This window comes from Electrophorus electricus, chromosome 9 (genome assembly GCF_041902795.1).
Source record: "Electrophorus electricus isolate QZ-2024a chromosome 9, ASM4190279v1, whole genome shotgun sequence".
NCBI lineage: Eukaryota > Metazoa > Chordata > Actinopteri > Gymnotiformes > Gymnotidae > Electrophorus > Electrophorus electricus.
Genome location: NC_137505.1, coordinates 6990001 through 7004088, shown reverse-complemented (window position 1 = coordinate 7004088; position 14088 = coordinate 6990001). Strand labels below are relative to the sequence as shown.

General features: G+C 52.7%; 1 protein-coding gene across 1 annotated transcript in view; it reads left to right on the top strand.

Annotated features, from left to right (window-relative positions):
- The first annotated feature begins 416 nt into the window (after positions 1 to 416).
- Positions 417 to 14088, top strand: part of irs2b (insulin receptor substrate 2b) — a 14053-nt gene continuing 381 nt past the window's right edge. Inside the window, exons 1-2 of the mRNA XM_027031874.3 lie at positions 417 to 4008; positions 11626 to 14088. The exon at positions 11626 to 14088 is cut by the window's right edge and continues 381 nt beyond it. Coding sequence (XP_026887675.3) covers positions 798 to 4008; positions 11626 to 11630 — 3216 coding nt within the window. The 5' untranslated portion in view covers positions 417 to 797 and the 3' untranslated portion in view covers positions 11631 to 14088. The remainder of the gene's footprint in view (positions 4009 to 11625) is intronic.

The following is a 14088-nucleotide window of genomic DNA, read 5'->3' as shown; positions in this document are numbered from 1 at the left end:
ATAACAAAGTTTTACGTTGCGGTCTCTCAGGCAGGCGTGGGCACGTCGCAGCTTACAACGGCAAACAGGGTCTCAAATGGCAAAACGCATAAACGCGCTAATAAATCCCACAGGTCTACACCCAAGCGTCCGCGAGCGCTTACATGTCCCCTCGAACGACACGCGACCGTGTGCACCCGCTGCGCTCGGGCGTATAGCAGAGAGCATCGCGGGCATTTGCGGTAAATCTGTCCTCGCTATGGCGCATCTAACAAACGTTATTTTTATAATGGGAACCGCTCCGGGAGCGTGTTCCGCGCGCCACGCACTATTTCGGGACACCTTGGCTCGAACGCGCAGGGGCGGGGCCGCTCACGCGAATGGGCGGGGCTTGTGTTTTCCGTCTGGTGTGTGCGCTTTACTATCATTCAGTCCCTTCCACCAATGAGTCGAATAACCCGATCAGATAGGCGGACTGGCAGCGACGCACCCTCGCATCACTGCGCGTGTGTGTGAGTGTGTGTGTGAGTGTGTGTGTGTGTGTGTGAGTGTGAGTGCGTGTGTGTGTCTTGAGTAGTTTTTTTTTTTTTTGCTCCTATTTTTTTTGGTAACCATAGCTGGATGTGTAGGACGTCACGTGTTGTTTTGCCTCTTTTACTTCAGTCACTTAGCGATGCGTGTTATTTACTGCCGAACTGCTCTGGACAGCGAACGTGAAGATCCACGCTGAAACCGAACCCACGGGCTCGAGACTGCGTCCGCCGAGGCTTGGCGCTCCAAGTTCCAAGCAAAAAGTGGAGAGTTTTCAGGGCTGCGGCATGGCGAGTCCGCCGTCGGCGGGCCTTAACGCGAATAACAGCGGCGTTAGGAAGTGCGGATACTTAAAGAAACAGAAGCACGGGCACAGGCGGTTTTTCGTGCTGAAGACGCAGGGCGAGGGCTACGCCGCGCGCCTGGAGTACTACGAGAGCGAGAAGAAATGGAAGAACAAGGCGGCTGCCAAGAGGGTCATCGCTCTCGACTCGTGCCTGAACATCCACAAGCGGGCGGACGCCAAACACAAGCACCTTATCGCTCTGTACGCCAGGGACGAATACTTCGCCGTGGCCGCCGACAGCGAGCAGGAGCAGGACGGCTGGTTTCGAGCCCTGACGGGCTTAATGAACGAAGGCAGACGGTTCGACGGCGCGGCGCCCGGTTCCGCGTCATCTCTCGTGGGATTTGACGAAGCGAACTACGGCACGGTAACGCCGGTGAGCGCCGCGTACAAGGAGGTATGGCAGGTTAATCTAAAGTCGAGAGGACTCGGGCAGAGTCGGAATTTGACCGGGGTGTACAGGCTGTGTTTGTCGAGTCGCACGGTGAGCTTCGTGAAACTGAACTCGGAGGTCGCCTCCGTGAGCCTGCAGCTGATGAACATTCGCCGGTGCGGTCATTCGGACAGTTTCTTTTTCATAGAGGTCGGTCGGTCCGCCGCCACGGGACCCGGCGAGCTGTGGATGCAAACGGACGACTCCGTGGTGGCGCAAAACATCCACGAGACGATCCTAGAGGCGATGAAGGCCATGAAAGAGCTTTCCGAGTTCCGGCCACGCAGCAAAAGCCAGTCCTCCGGTACTAACCCCATCTCCGTGCCCACGAGGCGCCACTTGAACAACCTTCCGCCGAGTCAGACGGGACTGGCGCCTCGACGGGCACGGACCGACAGTATGGCAGCGACGTCGCCGGTGACTAAGTTTACCTCCTGTAGAAATCGCACGGCGAGCGAGGGCGACGGAACCATGGCGCGGCCGTTGTCGGTGTCCGGCAGCCCCGTCAGTACCGGAGCGAACCGGACGCATTTGAGCCGGTCCAACACGGTCACCGCGCGCCCTTGCAGAACATTCGAGTCCCCCTCCCTCAAGCATAGTAAGTCTATGTGCATGCCCGTGTGTCAGTCGCCTCCGCCGGCTACTAGCCCTGTCAGTCTGTCCTCCGGTAGCGGCAATGCCTCTAATCTCGACAGTGCTCCCCGCCCCGCCAGCTGCACGGCCTCGGTCGCCGGCTCGCCTAGCGATGCCGGTTTCATCTCCTGTGACGAGTGTGGCTCCAGTCCAGGAGACGTGCGCCACCTGCTAATGGCTACGCGAAGCGTTACACCGGAGTCCTTTACCGAAACACCGCCGTCGCGCGAGGGCAGTGACTTGAACGGCTACATGATCATGGAGAAGCAGAGCGCCGGAAACGTTTTCGTCCACGGCCACGGGAGACGCAGCGCGCGCTTGGCGGAGGACGGCGGAGGGGACGCAGAGAAAGCCTACAGGAAGAGGACGTGTTCGCTTACCATGCCTCACCAGAAGAGGGGGCCGTCACGAGTGTCTTCCGCTTCCCTGGACGAGTGCACGCTCATGAGGGCCACTTTCAGGAGCGGAGCTCACTTGGGGCGCGGCTCGCACGCCACTTCGCCAAAAGTCGCGTACCCCGAGGACTACGGCGACGTCGAGATCGGATCCCTGCGCAAAAGCCCCGGCGGCACTCTGGGTGACGACGGCTACATGCCAATGACGCCCGGCGTGGCACCGCTGGCCGGCAAGACAGAAATCTACATGCCCATGAGTACCATGTGTGTGTCAGCCCCGAAGCAGATCATTAACCCCAGGACACACCCCCTGACTGTGGTCAGTGGCTACAGGACCACCCCCCCTAGCAGCTGCTCCCTGGACGACGGCGGCTACATGCGGATGCTGTGCGGTTCCCGGTTTTCCGTGGAGAGTTCGGACGGGAAACTGTCCAACAGCGAGTACCTCAACATGTCCCCTGTAGATCCCTGCATGCCTGCCACACCCCCTGACTACTTCCCCACCACCACCGGGGGCACGGAGCAGACCCCCCCGCTCCGACAGCCCTGTGCGTACGGCACCCTGCCGCGCTGTTGCAAGCTCCGGCAGGGCCCCAAGGACAGCGACCAGTACGTCCTCATGAGCCTGCAGGCTCAGAGGATCACGGAGGAGCTGGTGAAGGCAGCCCCCAAAAGTGCCCCCGCTCCACCCAGGCAGGGCCGGGTGGAAGGTCTGCTCCACAGGGCCCGGACCAGCCGACCTACCCGCCTTCCCCTGGACTCCCTGTGCACCCTGCCCAGCATGAACGAGCACCCCCTCCCTCCGGAGCCCAAGAGCCCCGGCGAGTACATAAACATAGATTTCGGACGCACCAGCCAGAGATACTCCCCACCCTCCTCTGAGAGCCCGGCCTCGTCTCTCGGCTCCTCGGGTGAGCAGAGGAGGTCCCCTCTCTCCGACTACACGAATGTCAACACCAGCACCGAGTCGCCCAAGGTCGGAGACGTCGCCCCGTTCGGCCCGCTCCGCGCCATGCCAGGGCTTTCGGCCCGCGACGCCCGGCCGGAGGAGCATTGCCACCTCGCCACGCAGGTGCCACCCGTGCGGCAGGCTGGCGCGGCTAACGAGGATTACACCGAGATGACGTTCGCCGGGTCCGGCTCCCCTCCCCCGCCCACCGAATCTCAGCCCACCGAGCGTGCGCAAACCACCAGCCCGACGTCCTGCGTGCGGAGGCCAATGCCAGCCGGCCCGGCTGGGGCAGCTCCCCTCGAGTCCTTCCTGCTGGCGGGCGGCGCCGCGCCCCCGGTGGACCCGGACCGAGGCGCCAAGGTGATCCGCGCAGACCCGCAGGGACGCAGACGGCACAGCTCCGAGACGTTCTCCTCCACCACCACGGTCACGCCCGTTTTCCCGTCCTTCGCCCGCGACGCCAGGCACGGCTCGGCCTCCGTGGAAAATGTGTCCGCGCTGGCGAGGAAGGGCGAGGGCTCCGAGGAGCAATGCGGGAGCCCCATGTGCAGGGAGACGTCGGCGGGCTTCCAGAACGGACTCGACTGCATCGCCCTGAGCCTGATGGATGAGAGACGGGCCAGCTGTGATGCTCTTATCAGGTTCAGAGCGACCAGACACTGTAAGGGGGGCATCAGCGTGGTGCATGCTGGTCCGTATGCCGGCCTGGGGTTCAAGGACACGGCGACAGCGGTAAAAGGTGAGCTCTAAACCTGTTCTAAATGTCGCAGGTTTATGTTTCTAGCTCCTGCTTATTGCGGTTATAAACGGATGTTATTACAGTTAAAGGTGTTGTTACAGAAAAAAAGAGGAAGCACGCAGTATGCCGTGGGAATTATGCGCATAAATGACTAGAAGGGGACACCGTCTCGTTTGCCTTTAGGGACTCGCTGTTTCTGAAACGCGGTAGCTAACAGCAGGCTCCTGTCACTCAGTCGCGCTGAATTTTTTTTGAACCGCCTGTCGTTGTGATTCGTAAAACCTTGACGGCGTTGAGGTTGGTGTCTCTCTCCAGTGTTTCCCGGAGCCTTTATGTTGCCATTTTTGAACCGAAACGCCCATCCTAACACACGCGAGTGTGTCGCGGCTTAGCTGCGCGTCCTTGCATGAGCCGTCCTCGTGTTGGAGAATAAAATGTTTAGAGCGGGTAGTAAGAGATTGTATTATTATTATTGTTATATGCTTTTGCTTCCTCTTTCATACAGTTTAGCAAGTAGTGGTCACACTTCACACTTACGCACCGGTTTGGGCAGATCTCCAGAGCACGTGGCATTTAGGTTGGGGTTTACTGATTTAATGGTTCGGCGCTCTTTTTAAACTGTGGGAATTGTCGACTGCGCTTTGCGTGTCCGGGGCTCTATAGGGAAAATGGGCCGTGTTCATACACCTGCGAGCTGCAGCTTGGGTAGCGGTTACGTGTCGGTGACTTCAGACTTCGTGCCACATCGCGCGAATGTCGCTTACACAGGTGTCGTGTGTCGCGCGGGTGTGTGTGTGTGCGTGCGCGTGGGCACAAACCACATAAGCGCCGTGCATGTACCTTGTTAAATGACATCTGCTGCGGTTACTTTTAAAACACTACTAATATTGCTCAGCATAAGCTGAGCCTAGTCTGTGCCGCGCGTGCGCGCATTCCGTGTCGCGCACGCGTGCATCCCCCCCCCTCCCCACAACCCCCCCGCAGAGAAACAAACGAGGCTGTTGTCCGTCAGTTGGCAGGTACTGGGTTGCAGGGCAGGACCGCGGTCTGTCCACAGAGGCCACTTGCAGATCTGAATGCCTGCTTGTTGTCTGGACTGGACGGCTTTCTTCCTCGTGGTGGCGAAACTCTCCGCGTCACGCGGCACATTTCAGTTGTGCAAATGCACAAAACAGTTTTATGTTTATATGTGTGGCATATAAACACTCCGTCAGAGCCAAACAGCGCGATGTTTACATAGCACACCTGAGTTAAATCTGAGGATTTATGACCTCACAAATATCTGAGTTTGTGTGTATGTGTTAGGGGTGTGTCTACATGGGGTCTACCCCAGGTTCTGGCAAGTTCTGATACTCTTAATACAACCATGACAAACACTCTAGGATTGGGATACAATTAGGAGCACACACATGGAGTTGCAGAAAAGAGCTACTGATGAGTGAGCCGTTAAAGAGGCAGTCACTCTCATCTAAACCGCACACACACACACACACACACACACACACGCACACGCACACGCACACACACACACACACACACACACACACACACACACACAATAGCCCTCGTGTGATCCATCAAAGGCTCAGGCAGGGCTGATGTCCTGTGTGCATATGTGCATGTGTGCATATATGTGTGTGTGTGTGTGTGTGTGTGTGTGCGTGTGCGCATGTGTCTGTTGCTCTTCTCTCAGCCTGTGTGTGTGTGTGTGTGTGTGTGTGTGTGTGTGGCTGCTATTGATGGTGTGTTTCTGCTAGTGCAGGTGTATCACTGTTTATGTCAGAGAAGTGGGCCGAACAGAAAGAATCTCTGGAACATCAGGCTAAGACCACAGAAACAAACAAACACACAAACAAACAACAAACAAACCAACTAACCAAATAGACAAAAAATGCAAAAAAGCCTCCCAGCTAAAAAAAAACAAAAACAAAAAAAACCGCACTCACGTGTATACTAATGCTTATTCAGCAGCCCCTGTGATTGGTCAGAGGTCTGTGATTGGTCAGAGGTCTGTGATTGGTCAGAGGCCTGTGATTGGTCGCAGCTCTGTGATTGGTCAGAGGTCTGTGATTGGTCGCAGCTCTGTGATTGGTCAGAGGTCTGTGATTGGTCGGGAACAGCATTACATGAAAAACAAAAGCTCAGCCGGAGTGAAAGAACACAGTGCTGTTATTTATCCAGAAAAGCCTGATAGGGCACAGCAGTGGGGCTAGGCTAATCAGGACCACTGACTAGAGATGAGACACACGCACACAGACAGAAGGAGAGCGCGGTCATAAACACACATGCTGACTCCATCAGTTTTATATCAACTTTGAAGGGACGTTTCAATAAGCCTCCTCTCACACACAAACAGGAGACGTCACTCAGAATTATTTAACAAGTTTATGAGCAGTGGTGTCATTATATTTATGAGTTGATTGTTGGTCTGTCTGTCTCGCTCTCTCTCTCTCTCTCAATCACTCACACAGAGGAAATGGCTTATACCTCCGATGGCTGTCCTCTGACCTCACCCTGGGTGTACAGAGAGCTAAAGATTAGCGCTATGCCGTAAGCTCTCTGATTGATTCGTCTATTTTTGCATCCACCACCCCAGTCACCTTTCTTTCATCTGTACAGTGGAGCACGTATTAGACTGCTCGACGTTATAATGTTAATGAGAGCTCTACACTCTGATTAGACGCTGCGTAACGGGCTGTGTTGGGGTTTGGGGCCTGCGAATGCTCAGGAGAGAGAGGAGTGTGTTATTAAAAACGCAGAGCCACGTGTGGCCGAGCGGCTCCTGCGTGAGAATAGTGGGTGCACGTGTGCGGGCCGGGCTAGGGTTGTGCACCTGTCAGTCCAAGCAGTGCTTGGTGGTTATCAGAACCATCATGGGCCCTGACAATACACTAATGACTACAGGCCATCTGCTGTGTTGTACATAGAGAGAGAGAGAGAGAGAGAGGGAGAGAGAGAGAGGGAGGGGGGGAGAGAGAGAGAGAGAGAGAGAGAGAGAGAGAGAGAGAGAGAGAGAGAGAGAGTGTCTTTACATTTTAAAGAAATGTTGCAGATTTTCCCACACACACACTTTCATCTTTCACTCTGTATAGTTGCGGAGATTTTAATTTACTCTGTAATCTCAGTTTACCCGGTCTCCCCACCCCAAGCCTGCCCTTTAACCTCCACCCCTAAACTTCCTGCCGCCTCTCTGCCAGCTGGTAGCTGTTGTGGCGCTCAGCATGTGGTCACGCTGCCCATGTTCGTCGCGTTATGGAGGAGCCAAAGCAGGCACAGGTTCGTCTAAAACGCCCATGTAGCAGCCCCGTAAAACGGATTACAGATTACGCACTGCTGAGCTGCTCTGTGCGCTCTCTGAGCAGAGGAGTGTACAGTAACACACACACACACACACACACACACACCTGCGTGGTGGGAGTTACTGTAGTTCTCCAGATGTATGCGTCAGTAGATTTCTAGTAGACATTCCAAAACCTCTCCCACCCAGTCCAGAGTGGGAGTCTGTTTTTCTCACTTTCTCAGTCTAACTTAGCATGTTGGTCTCTCTCTTTTTAACGAGTTTTACTGGTTTCATGTCTCAGAATACCTGCTGCATGTCTCACAGTGTCTACAGAGGTGTCTGTCTCTGCACAGATGCTACTAATTCTGCTAAGGGTTCTCTCTCTCTCTCTCTCTCTCTCTCTCTCTCTCTCTCTCTCTCTCTCTCTCTCTCTCTCTCTCTCACTTTCTCTTGTGTGATGATGGGCAGTGGTACTGTTGGATTACAAGTATGGGAAGGAGATTTATTCCACCATGTACGTGTGTGTGTGAGAGTCTGTGTGTCTGGGTGTGTGTGTGTGTGTGTGTGAACTGCCACTTGCAGTGGTGTCTGAACAGCACAAGCCAGCATCAGGATGAGGGTTTGTCGACGCGTGTCATGCACCGTTCTCCAGCACGTGACTCGGTTCTGATTAGCTGACCTCAGTAGCCGTGCCTACGTCTGTACCCTAATGGCGCTGTCAGGGCGATGAGCACTGATGAGCTGGCTGGACCGCTGGGTAGACATGCATGCACTGTGGGTCCATTCCCACAATGCACCTGAGCTCTACGCCTCTCACTTCGTTCTGCATTAGTGCACATTACTGTAGATCACATCTCTATGTTAGAAGGTTAGAAACCTAACCTTTGACCTTTCAGAGAGCTGCCGGTGTCGCTCGGTGCAGTTCCTCTGGACTGAGGGCTCTGATATGTTCCTGCTGTCTGACACTTTGTTTCCTCTAAATTGTCTATTACAACAACCCATCATTCTTGTGTACGTTGTCTCGCCTGTAGCTGGTGCGTGTGTGTGTGTGTACGTGAATGCAAGCGGTCATATGTTTTCCTTGTTTGCGGGAAGCCAGGTACACAGAGAGCACACTACCAGCCTACCTCTGCTCCATGGGGTGGAGGGTCTGGCTCTAAGGTGGTGTTTTGCTCCTTTTGGCCACATGAAGTGGCCACTGTACACTGCCTCTTTAGCCCCTCCCTCTGGGGGCGGGGGAACTAGTGTGGCTAAGATAAATAAATGAGTAACACTAGCACATGTTTGCAGTGCCCCGTAACTGACTCTCAGCTCTCAGACTGCTGTATATGTGTAACTCTGTCTGTCTCTCTGTGTGTGTGTGTGTGTGTGTGTGTGTGTGTGTGTGTGTGTGTGTGCACGCTCACACATATGTATGCCAGTACGCGCATGTGTGTACGTGAGCATGTGTGTGTTTGGACTGGACCCAAATATTATACCACTTGGATATTCATTTGTTTGGTATGTATTCGGTTTTTAATTTTGGTAAGAATTTTTTGGGCTAGCATCGAAACCCACACTAACGACGCGCCTATTTCGTTCATTTATTATTTCATTTGTGTCGTTCGTTTTTGTTTATGTAAATACCATCGTGTAAATACCAAGGCTAATATATCTGACGGGATGCCGAATGTTTCCCGAGTGGCGCAGCATGCGTGATCACTGTAGGGGTCAAATGCACAGGACACACGCGCTGTTTCTGTGCACGCAACGTTTGCACTCGTATTCTGCTTTTGCGTGGCATCGTCAATGTCGCAGCGTCAATAGTTCCGCTGGCCGGGGGGGGGGGGTGGTCTTGACGTACGTTGGTCCTGGGGACGAGGCGCAGACAGCCTGAGATGACACTGAGCTGTTTGAGGCTACCACCTGAAGTGTTTATACACGTCAATCTGGAGTTTTGCCCTGCAGGTGGTCATATAGCGTGGGGCTGTCAGTGTGTGGCCTGGGCCTCTCTCCTTCCAGTACGTTCCGCTGAGTGCGGAAGTGCCCCCGGAACACGTCACTTTCGCCTCAGTGCGGCTTTTTCCGCCTCTCTGGAGCGGAACGGGGAATCTCCGGAATTACTGGGCTTCCTATGGCTTAATTAGCTCTGTGAAATTCAAACTGCCCTCCTGACCTCATCCCTGACACCCCCGCACCACACACACACACACACACACACACACACACAGAAGAGACAGGCCACCAGCACTCATATGACTTGTTCCGTGACGTCAAGGCCGTGTGCGTTTCTGCACACGTAAGCGCGCGTGCGCATGTGTGGGGGGACTCACGGCTATTTATGACAGAGACTAAATGGACCGCATGACCCCCTGTGGTCCCGATGGTTATTGGCGTGCCCCTAAAAGGACGTCATGCTCACGGCGGGCCGATTTGGGTCGGCTCGTGTTTCACAGCCCTTAGTCACGCGCTAAGATTCCTCGCTGGCGCTTTGTTTGATCTTTGTCCCCGTGTCTGTCTGCAGCCGTACCGCTCACCGTCCTGCGTGTGAAATTTAATAAGAGCAGTTTGGGCTTGTTGTGAATGGCCCAGGCTCAGGAAGGAGCCTCTCTCTGGCTTGGTTGGGGCTCTGTGATTGGTTGGGGGCGCTATGATTGGTTGGGGCTCTGTGATTGGTTGGGGCGCTGTGATTGGTTGGGGCGCTATGATTGGTTGGGGCTCTGTGATTGGTTGGGGCTCTGTGACTGGTTGGGGCTCTGTGATTGGTTGGGGCTCTGTGATTGGTTTGGGCGCTGTGACTGGTTGGGGCGCTGTGATTGGTTGGGGCTCTGTGATTGGTTGGGGCGCTGTTCCTCAGAGGGACAAGGGGAGAAACCCCTCCCCCGTCTCCATATTCTCTCGTTCAAACACATCGGGGCGCCCCCCGGTCTCCCACTCAGAAAACGGGATTATGGAACGAGGGGTGAAAGGTGGGGCCACTTCCTTCGGCTCAACCCCCTCTGTGTGTGTGTGTGTGTGTGTGTGTGTGTGTGTGTGTGTGTGTGTGTGTGTGTGTGCGCGCGCACTGTGACTGTGGTTGGCCACATGGACACGGGCACTGAATGGCAGGACTGTGAATTGTGAGTCCAGCTCTGTGAAAACGGCTCTTGTTCTAGATGAAAAAGCTCTGTGTGTGTGTGTGTGTGTGTGTGTGTGTGTGTGTGTGTGGTCATGGAGAAGAGGCCTGTGAAGGGAGCAGATACTTCCGGAGCGCATGAGGTCCTCATGCAAATTAAATCTCACAAACAAGTCTACACACACACACACACACACAGAAAAACACAGTTGCATGTACTTTCTATGAAACGCATCGTGTGGATTTTTTGAGCAGTGTCATAATGAATTCCTTCTTGCCTTGTGTCGGAAGTGATGATGTAGGGACCATTTTCGGTTCCATGGGCGTGTCACTGTGTTGAGAACGAGGGAATTTGCCCTGTCCCGGCGCCAGGGAACGTGGGAAGGCGCTCGCCATCAGCTGCGTAACACTAAAACGCCAGTGTGTACCTCCTCCCAGAGCACCTGCTAGCTCCGTTAATCCGAGTGAGGGAGCACACAGTCCTTACTTGGTAAAACAGTCTGTGTGTGTGTGTGTGTGTGTGTGTGTGTGTGTGTGTGTGTGTGTGAGTGTGTGTGTGTGTGTGAGTGTGTGTGTGTGAGTGTGTGTGTGAGAGTGTGTGTGTGAGTGTGTGTGTGTGTGTGTAAGTGTGTGTGTGAGTGTGTGTGTGTGTGTGTGTGTGTGTGTGAGTGTGTGAGTGTGTGTGTGTCTGTGTGTGTGAGTGTGTGTGTGTGTGTGTGTGTGAGTGTGTGTGAGTGTGTGTGTGAGTGTGTGTGTGTGAGTGTGTGTGTGTGTGTGTGTGTGTGTGTGTGTGTGTGTGTGAGTGTGTGTGAGTGTGTGTGTGTGTGTGAGTGTGTGTGTGTGTGTGTGAGTGTGTGTGAGTGTGTGTGTGTGTGTGTGTGTGTTGGGGACAGGGGAGGAGAGATACCCATTTCTTCAGTGTAAATCACAGAGAGAGAGAGAAACTCGGTGTCTGCGCTGACAGAGTCCAATGTGCTGCTAATTAGAAAAGATGCCGGTGAGCATAAACTGTCTGTAAAAGGCACCGGTGTGATGAAGATGAAGGGGGAACTAGGCCTTCCTCATGCCCTGGCTATTAAATCAGTATTGCCCTCAGAGGGGAATACGCTGTTTTATGGGCTGCTGTCCGGCTGTGGTTTCTGGCCCAAGCAAGGGAGGTGCGTCTGCATCTGTGTCTGCGTCTGCTTTACGGTCATCACACTCATCTGCTTTCTCTCTTTCTCTCTTGTCTGTTTTGTTCCAGACTAAACAGAGCCAGACTCGTCTTCGGCGTCCCCTTCTCTGCGACCAAGGAAGGGGTGTGTGTAAGTGTGTGTGTGTGTGTGTGTACGCGTATGAGAGGAGGTGTTCGTGGTCGTACCGACAGATGCACTGTCGTGCTGCTGCTTCAGCCATCCCCATGATCTTTGACCCCCTGAACATGCGTGAATGGCCGTCGTCATGGAGACGTGGACACTTGACCTTCGTGCCCCGGCACCGCCGATGAGGAATCATCTCTGCTACTCTGAGAAAGACTGCAACTGCTACTCCAAAGCCCTGCCCCATGGGAGGGGCTAGTTCTTCATGTCCTTTTATGATTCGCTGGTTTTGTTAAGTGTTCTGGCCAGTGATCCTCACCTTCAAAACCTGTGAACCAAACCTGGAATGTAACATTTGTTACACACACACACACACACACACACACACGCACGCACGCACAGAGCCATGCACAGTTGTTGCACGACACGTATTTATTTATTTATATGTGTGCATTAACACACGTGTTTCGCGCGTGCATGCGTACGTGCATGCGAGTGCACGTTTGTGTGTTTGTGTGTGCGTGGACTGTATCAAGCTGGCATTTCATAAATACTAACAACCATCTGAAAGAACCTGTCGCTTGAAAAGAAAAAAAAAACCCTACCTCAGATGAAGCCAGTTTTTGACTTACGCAAACAAAAATGATATATATTGAAAAACTATTTATTTTCAGTACTGAATGTTTTCATAAAATGCCAATCCAAGGCCTTATTGACTGTACTGTCAGACAGTGTTTTCTTTGAGGACATTCGCTAATCCACACACATGTTCGCAGTGGATCAGAGATAAAGTGCGTATCATGGAAACAGAATGTCCCCAGGTTTTGTCTCATCACGAACTTGCTCCGTGATCAAAGATTTCTTATATTATTACTGTTATTATTCTTTTAAGTGTTACGCAGATATTTAAAGGACTTTAATATAATTCTATTTATGAGAGCTGGTGAATGCAGCATCACACACGGGCACATATGCAAAACAGCCTTTCCAGAGATGGACACAGATTCGTTCGGCACGAGGCCAGCCAGACAGGTAGACAGACGGTACATGCGATATTCCTGATCACGATGCACACGATGTCAGACCCTCAGAGAGCCTCCACTGACTCGCTCACCACTATTATCCTCGCAAAAACGATAACAACTCAGCCTTTTCCAATGCCTTAGCACCGGGACTGTCGGCTCGATGTTTTACTCAGCACCTGCTCCACCGATGAGCCTCCAGCGGGATCTGATTGGCTCAGAGGCCAGTTTCAGTACTGTGTCAGTGTCAGTCAGTAGTGTCAGACAAGGCCAGTGTCAGTACTGTGTCAGTGTCAGTAGTGTCAGGCAGGCCCAGTGTCAGTACTATATCAGTGTCAGTCAGTAGTGCCAGACAGGACCAGTGTCAGTACCAGCGTCAGTGTCAGTAGTTTCAGACAGGGCCAGTGTCAGAACTGTGTCAGTGTCCGTCAGTATTGTCAGGCAGGCCCAGTGTCAGTACTGTGTCAGTGTCAGTCAGTAGTTTCAGACAGGACCAGTGTCAGTACTGTGTCAGTGTCCGTCAGTATTGTCAGACAGGCCCAGTGTCAGTACTGTGTCAGTGTCAGTCAGTATTGTCAGACAGGGCCAGTGTCAGTACTGTGTCAGTGTCAGTCAGTAGTGTCACACAGGGCCAGTGTCAGTACTGTGTCAGTGTCAGTCAGTATTGTCAGACAGGGCCAGTGTCAGTACTGTGTCAGTCAGTAGTGTCAGGCAGGCCCAGTGTCAGTACTGCGTCAGTGTCAGTCAGTAGTGTCACACAGGCCCAGTGTCAGTACTGCGTCAGTGTCCGTCAGTAGTGTCAGACAGGACAAACTCCTTTGATTGTAACACAGGACACGTTTGAATGTAGGGTATTCCGGAGCTCCCCCACGCACGAGCAAAGTACGGACAAAGCAGAATGAAACAAACGCAGTCTAATTTAAGACTGACATCAAAACCAGTCAAAACAAACAAGCAAAATGAAACAAATTCACATTTTCTTAAAGTATATGAATACATTTGCCTAAAAATGTGTACATAGCGTGTTTGTGTTTGTGTGTGTGTGTGTGTGTGTGTGTGTGTGTGTATACACACAAGTATGATAATGCAACTGACATACAGTTGTTTTTAAGTTAAAGATAAATTGAAATGTATGTTTTTGTACATAACAGTATATGTTTGAATGGATTTCCCCAAACAATTCTAGCACTAATGAAGGTACTTTTCCCAAACCCTGATGTTTGGCCTGAGTTTTTCTTTTCTTATTCAATGGGCAGGTTTGTAAAGGTACACAAACTACAATAAACGCCACTAAGGAAATATTTTATAATGCTGTAACATTTAAAATAAAAGAGTACAGAAAATCTAATTGAATAATACTTGATATTATGAGAGAAAATCTAGGTA